Source organism: Melanaphis sacchari, unplaced genomic scaffold (assembly GCF_002803265.2).
Source record: "Melanaphis sacchari strain LSU unplaced genomic scaffold, SCAv2.0 Contig36_pilon_pilon, whole genome shotgun sequence".
Taxonomy (NCBI): Eukaryota; Metazoa; Arthropoda; class Insecta; order Hemiptera; family Aphididae; genus Melanaphis; species Melanaphis sacchari.
Window position 1 is genome coordinate 2,858,024 of NW_020271232.1, and position 10,871 is coordinate 2,868,894.

Genomic DNA, 10,871 nt, shown 5'->3' on the forward strand with positions numbered 1-10,871 from the left:
TTCCTTTAGGGGAGGGGGGAGGGGCTTCTTCTCGAGGAATGTTCTGCCATATTATTGTTCAATTTATACTGTTCATAGGCAAAGATATCGCAACTTAACTTGTCTTTTATTTTTTCTTTCACTAATTTTACACACCACACTTATGAGTTTTGAGCTTTTTTATAGTGACATTGTTTCATCAAAAATCCTGTCTGTGTTTTTATGTTGTATAAAAATGGATTTTCCCATGAATTATAACAAATAAATATACGTTATGTGGTAATGTAGCTAATGGTTAAATTTTTATTTTTATTTTTAGACGCCAACGCATCCGAAGAGGGTATCCTGCGACCCACTCCCCGCCTTACCCATATACCTGTTGTTGGTTCGCAGGACCGCTCCGAAACGTACCTGTCGCTTGCGGTCGAAGTCGCCCTCATCGGCCTCGGTCAACAGCGTAACATGCCTCCCGGACTTTACGCTCAGGTAAGTTTTCAAGTTTTTCGTACATTGCACTGTAGCTGTAGTAGTATAATACCGCCGTTGGTCGTAATTGGTCGGATTTTAATTTTTCGAATTAATCTAGCGGTTATGTACATTATTATACAAGTCATTGTCGGAAATAAAATTAAAAATATTCTTGGCTTGTTCGCCACGTAAATATATTGTATTTAATGCATTGCCACGCGTGGTATGTATGTATACATATTATAATAAGTAACAACTCTTGCAGACTATTTATTAAAATTTATTGCGCAGTATAAATTGTAGACTTAACGGCACGCCACAGTGTACAATTTTTTTATGACTGAGTGTGACATTTATCACACCATGTCTGCTCCGAGCAAATTCTGATTTCTGGCAACCGATATACGCACGCCAACCCCATTATTACTATTGCTCATATCATGATCACATTTTAGATGTTTGTGCGGTATTAGTCATGTAAGCATTTCGCCCCTCTCTTCTGACGTTAAAAATAACTCAATTTATTTTTTTTAACCTAGTTTTTATCATATCGAACCGGAATTTAGGTGATGAAAAAGTTACTCGCGTCGTATATAGAACGTAATATATAAACCACGCGTACACATGTGCAATACTATGCGTGTTCGAATCGCACGCGTAAAATAGCATATATTATTTATTGACATAAAATATTTAATTGCCTACTATGTACATACTTGAAAGCAAACATAACACTTTTAATATATATTAATCAATTAATTATGCTCTGAACACACAACGTGTGTGTATGCCATTTGTGTTTGTCCATTTTGCCTAACGTAATTCTTTCGATCGCGTTTTTATTAATATTGTATGAACTAGCCGTGCTCGCGTATAATATAATATCGTGCTAAATTTTCGAGTTGACATTTATATATTCAGTAGAAAATAATGGTCATGATAATAACTACGAGTGTAATGCATTTGGATTTATTAATATTTTATATTACAAATATGTGTGTGCTGGAATATCGTATTTTGTATTTCGTGTAAAATATTTTACGCGGATATTCGCAGGTAGGTTTCTATATTTATTTTCCTCTTCTCTGTAACTTCCACTATAGAATTCGAAACGGAATAAAATATTACATATCCAGCTACGTAGAAAATATGTCAAGACTCGAACTCGCATACTATTATTAGGTATATGCATTATGTACGATAATACGTGTACGTATGTGTGTAAAAAGGCTGGTGCCAGCACAACCATCCAGCACGCATAATACGCGATTATGCGAGTCGGTCGATTTCTTTTCATCGTTTTTCATATCCCATTTAGTACACTATTATTATTATTATTTATTTTCGCAGCGTGGGGGATGCATACACTCTTACGCAGATTTTTACCAGTTTCTTATATAAAACTTGTACCAACATGCATCCACAGTTCTATATTATGCTCCGAACAATATGAAATGTGTATACGTACGCTCGCGCGCACGTCTATGACACTGTATACACGTAATTATTGTATTATTGTCATTATTATTATCGTATTGTGAACGTCGTATAAAGGTTTAGAGACACACACATACTCTTAGGGTGAGGGGGCTTTTGTTGTATACGACGACGCACGCAGTGGTAATGGACGAATGTCATTTATTTTTGGTCAGATTTCTTATATAGATTATCGAATTATAATCGCTCGTCGGCTGCGACGTAGTATTTTACTGCAAAAACCGACTCAAACAAACTCGGACTATAAATGTATATTTATACAATGCATATTATGTTTAGGGCGTGCACGCCACAGCCCTTGTGCTCACTCTACGGCCCGCCCGCTGTCTCAGATATCGTATACAATATATTATTATAATGTGCATTCCTTTGCGAGCCTCCCGCAGTCCTGCAACTCGAAAACGTTTTAAGACGTGTACAACATTGTTTCATTGTCTACAATAGGAGGTATATATTTAACGGGCATTTTGTTTTTCATGTTTTGAAGTTTAGATACTATAAAAACCACATGGTGGTCTCCACTGTAGAAACTAATGACGATTATTCAAAACCCTTTAGAAAAAAAAAAAAAAAACAAAAATAGTTATCAATATTGTAAAAGATAATACTGCCGATTATGGCAAATGCGGGGCGATACAATATACACTATATTATCTATAGTAGGTATAGTTTTTGTACGGCAATACAAAGTATTATACTCGGCTGTTACATATGTCATAAATATTCTTGTGCGTGCGCGTTCATATTTTTCTCTACACATTATGCTTGGAACCGGCCGATCGGGTGGCTAATCGATGGACACGATTTAGGATAGGTACGTAGTATGCCAATGTAATATTGCTTACCTACAGATAAAAGAGAAGTTCACTGTGTCGAAACGGCGGTCAGCAACGCACGCGCCCATGAACAGGTTTCAAAGTTCACGGCTCCGGGCCGGTTTTACTGGTGATATGTATTATGGTTTCGTTATGAGGTCAGCAATATTCGCCTGGGCTGTACGATTATTATTGCTTGATTAATATTGTACGCACGTATAAATTCGTGTGTTCGTGTGTACGTTAGCGCGTGCGTATGTATATCATAATCTATAAGTCATTACACAACGAACGTAATGTGTGTATAATAGTTGTCTAAGACGCCGCACGACTGTTTTAGAGTGCTAGATTATTGTTATTACTATTATATTTTATTTATTTCTTTTAAATCTGTGAAAGCTATTGTATTAAAAATACTATTATCATTTGGACAAGGGATTTATGGGATTGTGGCGATTTACATGACTATTTGGTGCGTAAAACAATGCGTTTTGTTTCATAATAATTCCTATTCACATACAGACTAACTCCTGACGTAGTTAGACCAGCTAGCAATGCGTACTAATCGAATAACTAATAAGTGGAAGTCAACCCGCTATCACCGTTGCGTGTAGTTAACCTGTTTTTCTGCCACCGCTTACAACCTGTCAAACGCCTATAAAAATAATTCCCATTAATTTGCCATAATAATATTTTCGTACCTGTTGGTGTTATACGCTAAAATAATATATGATACCTAAGCTCGCCAATGACCAGGACACCACCACACACCTGTCTTCACTCCTCATCGACACTTTATTCGTCGTACGCACCTGGCTCACATATACATGTATGAGTATACATAAAAATTACAATTCAGTTAGAAATTTGTTTTTACGTGTCGTATATTATACTGTTGTTAGTGAGTATTGTTATCAAAGAGTCGCCTTAAATCCATTTCAAAAATATTAAAAATGATAATAAAAAACTTTTCGATCAATTCTTATTCCTTTGCAATTGGGTTGCTTCGAAGTCGTCTTTTGTATAATGACGCTTCATCATTTATTAATGGCAATCGCCAAAAGCAAAAAAAAAACATTAATTTTAATATAATATATAAAAGGGTGAAGTTTTTAATAATACAGTTGATTCCGAAATTCATAATTAAATGTTTTACGTGTGCGCGGTGTAGACAATAAATCCAGGTCATAGCAATCTTCATGTATAATTATGATTTATTTATTATTTTCTATTTAAAAGTTTAGTGTATATGAAAATTAATTTTCAAACATTAACATTAATATTTATTATTATGAGATTGTACTTTTGTTTCTCGAAATGAAAAAGAAACACCTTCACGGTGGACGTAATTAAAAAAAATGGCTTCTCTTAAAAACGACCTATATGCATATTTTAGGGACGAGTGTTGTACCGTAAGTTTGAATTGAAAAATAACGAGGTCGCTAGCTCACACAACAGTTGTATCGAAAAAATAATTTTGTTTGTGAAACTTAAAATTAGATATACAGCAAGGTAGGTATAATGTATGTTCAACCCTGAGTATTATTTATTACCTACTTGTATAGGAGTAGTTATTAAACGATTAGATATAAAACGTACAATTATTTTGTTTTGAATAGTAGTATACTACAAAAGTGATCTTATTTAATGCTTTTTTTTTTGTCGGCATATTTATTTGCTAACAATTAAATTTATGTATTAAATGTACGCATAATACATACATTATGCAGCGTATTTTAATTGGGCTAAATTATATGGATACGCGTGTAAATACCTTAGACTGTTTTACATAAATATATACGTGTGTGTGTAAGTGAGAGGTATTATTATAATATAATACTTACTGTATAATTCGACTTTGCCTGGGAAAAAATTATCAAAATAAAATACAGCTATATTAGAGTATATTTCAGTATACTAGTGTATCTCAATTCACGAGCGAATCGTCATTGATGTACCTCGTTTTATCAAGTATTTTGATCAAAATGGTCAATCAATTTGAGGTATATTTTCAAACAGTTCAATCCATGAAGTCTCAACATACTTAATATCTTTAAAAACAATCTTTAAACTTTCTTCATAATTAGTTGAGTAGTTTTTAAGTCATTAAACTACAAACATAACGACATTTCTCCCTATATATATGTATAAAAGAAAAAAAAAAGTTTGCTTTTTGTGAATAAAAACAAAATCATGTGTGAGCCACCTTTTATAAACTTGAAAAAATTGTAGTAAGGAATTAAAAACATCATCCTAGTCAAGGAATTTATTGATATATATATATATATATTATTGAAATTTGTCCAGGTGTTTTTGAGATTAGCCACTAGCAATAAATTTTTTTCCTTTATCTAAATCTAAAAAAAAAAAAATAACTTGAATTATGGATGATTACGCGTTTATATAATAAGATGGAATAAGAATAATGACCTGTCTTCGGAAGTGTAGAGAATATTGGATGTAGGCATATTATGTCGATGTCAAAAAACCAGTGCAGATGTTGGGGGTGAGAAATAAATCGTTGCAAAAGAAAAAAATGTCTAGAGACTGCAGACGATTTCTCGCGTCTGTGGTGTACAGTGGCGACGGCGTAGTAACGTTTTCGGTTCACAAAAACTGTAGACACACCTCACGCTTTTTAAAAACCGAATATAATATCAATTCTTTACCGGATGCTCTTTGTCGTTAAATAAAAACATTTATTCGTATTCAACGTCGTACGATACGCGTACTACGTGTTTGGTTCATATTGTTGTATACTATGTTTGAATCAATCATTTCTTTATACAATATGTACTATTATATATTTTTAAATTTTTCTTCGTCGGTCTGAAGTATTATTTCGGATGTCATTTGTGGCCAGTGCAGTGTAAACAATGTCTTTTGAATGCATGCATTAAATTTACACGGAGTTGAGTTAGAAGCCGTAGTGAAAAAAAATGCAAATAAAATTATATTTGTACATTTATAAACAATTATACTCGTCTAAACCGACAATTTACACTCACATATTATACACATTATACTTGCGCGAATAATGGTATTTTCATGTAGCCGGCGTATGTTTGTAAAACATAAACAAAATAAGTGACAAATAAATTAAACGGGATTCCGACGAAATCGACACTACACATATGCAGCTGCTATAAAGTGTACACTCTTGTTTATAAATTATCTATTATACTATAGTTGTACTACATCTTTGTCTCTTTCTGTTTATTCATAATAGGAGAAGGCGTGTAAACAAGAAGACAGACTGATTGCCAAATTACAAGAGCTAGACATGGACACAAACCTGGTTGGAGTCCTGCGCAGGCAAGCCATCGTCCTTTTAGACGGTGGACCAACCAGTGGCTTGGGCTTAGGCGTGCATAGAGACAGTATACCCATGCACACGTTTGCTCGTTTCTTGTTCGTCGCTCTTCTAGACTATTATCCGGACCTAGCTTACGAAGTCGGATTGCGTGCTATGAGGTGAGTGTATACAATAAATTATTATTTATGGTAATACTGAACGGTTTATTTGTGGTATGTGGCTGGTATAACGCTTGTCATTATCGATGTGCGAATTCTCCTACCACTTATTTCGACAAAATATAATTACATGTACAGAACCATCAAAATGTCTATTTAAAAATAAAAACACGAGAACTTTTAATGTGATTGTTACCAATTGTTTGAAATTTAATTTCGACGGTATAGGCGTATGTTTATACGTTTATATCGTCAAAAGATTTTGTCAGGTGAGTAAGAGGGGTTGTCATACAAAGGTCACATAAATCAATATAGATTCCATACAAAAACGTGTGGTCGCGTCGACGTAGTCGTCTTTAAATATAAATATTCAATATATTTATATAATTTTATTATAAACTTAACCGCGTATAAAATGTGTGCGTACAGATTACCGATACTGGAAGACCACGAAGACTCTGATAATCCAAACGGTAACCCTTCTTCTGTCATGTTGAACCGCTATCCGCGTTGGTTTACGCTGGGTCACATCGAAACGCAACAATGCACGTTGGCGTCTACCATGCTGAGCGCCGCCAAAGGTATGTTGGCTTAAGTTTGTGGTCGTTAAACTTAGGAGTTTTCCGTATCTCTTCAAATAATAATTATTTTCATTAATATTTTTCCTGCCAGGTGAATTACTTCGACTGAGAACCGTACTGGAATCTGCACAACGACACATACACAGCTCATCACATCTCTTCAAATTAGCTCAAGACGCGTTTCGTTTTGCGACGCCTGAGAATGGACCCAGACATCCTCCGCTGTTGACTGTCGCTTTCGAACTAGGATTACAAGTGCGTATAACCAACGATCGAGTTTATTTTAGAAAAACGTTCTTATATAAGAAACACCCTCGTTTCAGCGGGTTATGTATTTCATTTAACTAAAGTTATACCTATTATCCGTGTAGTTGCACGATATACGGCGTATACAAATATTTATAAAACGTAGTTTAGACGTTTAGTGGGAACAGTATATTTTATATCAAAATAATGTTCGTTTAAATCTGTTGTTTTATAATGTTTGATTGTTTGTGATTTCTACAGGTAATGCGCATCACGCTGGCTTCGTTGAACTGGCGAAGACGCGAAATGGTCCGATGGTTGGTGACGTGTGCCACAGAAGTCGGCATGGACGCTCTCACCTCCGTTATGCAAAATTGGTTTCAATTATTTACGCCCACCGAAGCCACAGGTTCGTCATAGTATAATAACGTGAAATGATCATTTTGAACGCCGTGATATTGCAGCGCGCACATAATATACATAATATATTATAGTCGTTTATTGTGTATATGGATGCGCACATAACGCAATTCATTCGTTGTTGCTGACCGTACATTTTTTTGTGTTTACAGGACCAGTCGCTACGACTATAATGTCTCACAGTACAATGCTCCGATTAAACCTGTCGTTTGAACACCAAGAAAAACTGTCGAGCTACGCTCGTACATTGGCACTTCAATGCGCGTCCAAAGTAAGGATCCTATACATTATATTATTTACGTTGAAACTTATAGGCCACACCATGTAATTATATTTATTTATATTATATTGAACTAGGATTTTATCTATATATCATTCATTACACAAGAGTATTTCTTAACAAAATCGTATTTACTACTAAATTTTTCTGATCACTTTTAGTCATTATTTAACTTAATTTCATACACGGTAAATTAAATACAAGACGAGTTAATTTTGGATTCTCAATCCAAATAATAAACTCTAAATAATCAAATTTAATTATTTAATTACTTTATTTGTACCATGTTAATTTAAATCGATACACTTTTTCATCGCTGCATCATTAACTACAGAAAAAAATAAAATAAATTTCACATTACAAAATCAATTATATATATATATATATATATGAATATATTATTTACAATTTCATACAATATAATATGTGCTATTACTGTCCAGGTATAATTATTGTTTATTAATTGTGATAATAAGTAATAATCATTATTACAGGATCCTCCGAATTGTGCTCTGAACGCTCTGACTTTGTGTGAGAACGATGCGACTGCGTTCGAAGCAGCTTACCAAATAGTATTGGATGCTGCGGCACATATCATGACCTCATCACAATTATTTACAATCGCTCGTTACATGGAACACCGTGGATATCCGAACCGCGCGTACAAACTCGCTATGCTCGCAATGAAGAACGTTCATCTGGCATACAATCAGGTACATTTTTACGATTGATTTAAAAAATATATAATCCCAAACCGAATAAAAACCCGATTTCCCATGGAAATTCTAGTTTATGTGTTAATCGAAATCAACCAATCGATTCGGTTGTAAGTGACCACAAACGGTATCTATGAGTACTTTGATCTCAAATAGATTTTCAGAGATTTAAGTTTTTGTTTATCAACTAATTATAGAGCAAAACTCAAATCGTACTTGATCAAAGTTTTTTATTTTACGTTTTGATAATAGTTATGTATACTGAATAATAACATATTTTGACGCCCTATTTTTTTTTTCAGGACACTCATCCAGCCATTAACGACATACATTGGGCCTGCGCGCTCAGTCACTCTCTGGGCAAAAATGAATTAGCCACCATGATTCCGTTGTTAGTGAAGAACGTGCAGTGCGCCACCGTTTTATCCGATATATTGCGTAGATGTTCAATGACACCACCTGGAATGACTTGTGCCCACGCGCTGCCTCCACCTGATACCAGTAAGCACTAAGCGAATTTTTTATAATATTAATTTCATTTTGTCGTCGTATAACATTATTATAATATATGCATAATTCCCTACACAATTTTCGAGCATAAAACCTTAAAATTGGACCATTTTTATAATCGAATAATAAATCTATGAAAACAGAATTTTTCGAATTTAAAATAATAATATCCCAAATGAAATGATGTATTTTAGCAAAACGTTTTACCGGCGTATTCGTATTGAGGACAATTATTTAACAATTTAAATAACTCATTTAAAATACTTGGTACGCCGTATGTTAAGTTTTAAATTAATTTTTTCAATAGGTACCTAAATTTGTTATGTGTTCTTATGTCTATACATTTATTCTAATTTCATAATGAATAATTCAGTTAAACTATCTTTAAAATAAATAATGAACACAATAACTATTTAACAGAAGGCCAGTTGTCAGCCATTTTCTTCTTTAAATGAATCTGTTTATCATACTTGCATTTCAATCTAAACTACCATTATACACGTATTAACATTTATTTATTTTCAATAGAATTCGTATTACTATTTTTACTAAACTTAATTGAATTAAAAATGTTCGTTGAATCGTAGCATTACCAATGAATAATAAAATAACTTATAATTTCAGTATACCAGCGTATCTAAAGTAAAAAGCAGGAAGACGACTGGTTAAACAACTTAAATCAATCTTACTAATTTAAAAGATATTAAGATGCAATATTTCTCTTAAATAGACGGAGAACGATTTCGGACAATTTTGGTTATACGTTTTTTTAACTTTCATTAGTGTGGCCCTTAAAATTTAAAATCAATACTATGTATTTTATCTCTTGTACTGAGATTAATATTGTTCCAATCGTGTCGTACAAAACATAATAAATCAATCGAGTCGGGAATAATAATTGAAATCTATGCCCGTGCAGCTTGGCGCAGGGAAGCGTGGTTACAGTTAACATTTGAATAAGCAATTATTATAAATTCAAAAAAACAATTCTTAATAAAAGTCGTTATTTAGAATAGCGCTCGCTCGTGTACTTCCTTTGTATAAAACGGCCTTTCCACAGTATAGTCGTCTATACTCGATTTCCGACCTTTAAACGTGCAGATACACTTCGTTTTTCGATTATATATATATATATATATATATATATATATTAATTTCAACTGATCCATCAGTCATCACTCGCCCGACCACCGCGGTATCCAATATATTTTTTTTTTCGCTTTTTTTTTTTTTTAGTTTTTAGTTTTAAACGGGCGAATCGCTCTCTGTTCGCAGGCAAACACCACCATCACCACCATCACCACCACCACCACCACCATCACCGGAACAACGGCGGCGGCGGCGGCGGGTCGTCCCGGTGCGGCATGATGAAGGGCCTGTCGTACGAGAGGGCGCCGCTCCGCATCCTGCTGGAGGCGGCCGTCGCCGCGTACGTCAACACCACCCACTCCCGGCTGACGCACATATCGCCCCGGCACTACGCCGACTTCATCGAGTTCCTGGGCAAGGCCCGCGACACGTTCATGTTGGCGCACGACGGGCACGCGCAGTTCGCCCAGCTGCTGGACAACATGAAGCTGGCGTACAAGGGCATCGGGTGACTAGGGCACGGCGCGGTGACGACGCCGTTCCGCAGATGATGCCGTCGTCGTCGCCGTGCTCGCGCGATCGCCGCCCGCGCGCTTTGGCCGGGTCGGGTTAGCGGTCGGGTGTGGGGTGCCTGACCACGTCTAGCCGGCGGGTACGTCGCGGCTCTCGTTGCCGTTGTCGACGACGAAGTGTGGCGTTGCCGATGTTGTTGTTATTGTTGTTGTTGTTGTTGTTGTTGTTGTTGTTGCTGTTGATGTTGTTAATGTCGTATCGCCAGGATGCGACGTGTTATTTC

The 10,871-nt window shown here is 35.3% G+C and overlaps 1 protein-coding gene across 1 annotated transcript in view; it reads left to right on the top strand.

The window, feature by feature from the left end:
* LOC112597039 (zinc finger SWIM domain-containing protein 5-like) overlaps positions 1-10,587 on the top strand; it is a 58,345-nt gene extending 47,758 nt beyond the window's left edge. Inside the window, exons 8-16 of the mRNA XM_025342948.1 lie at positions 299-465; positions 5,989-6,233; positions 6,663-6,814; positions 6,906-7,069; positions 7,322-7,469; positions 7,633-7,751; positions 8,255-8,473; positions 8,779-8,977; positions 10,262-10,587. Coding sequence (XP_025198733.1) covers positions 299-465; positions 5,989-6,233; positions 6,663-6,814; positions 6,906-7,069; positions 7,322-7,469; positions 7,633-7,751; positions 8,255-8,473; positions 8,779-8,977; positions 10,262-10,587 — 1,739 coding nt within the window. The remainder of the gene's footprint in view (positions 1-298; positions 466-5,988; positions 6,234-6,662; positions 6,815-6,905; positions 7,070-7,321; positions 7,470-7,632; positions 7,752-8,254; positions 8,474-8,778; positions 8,978-10,261) is intronic.
* Positions 10,588-10,871: the final 284 nt, after the last annotated feature.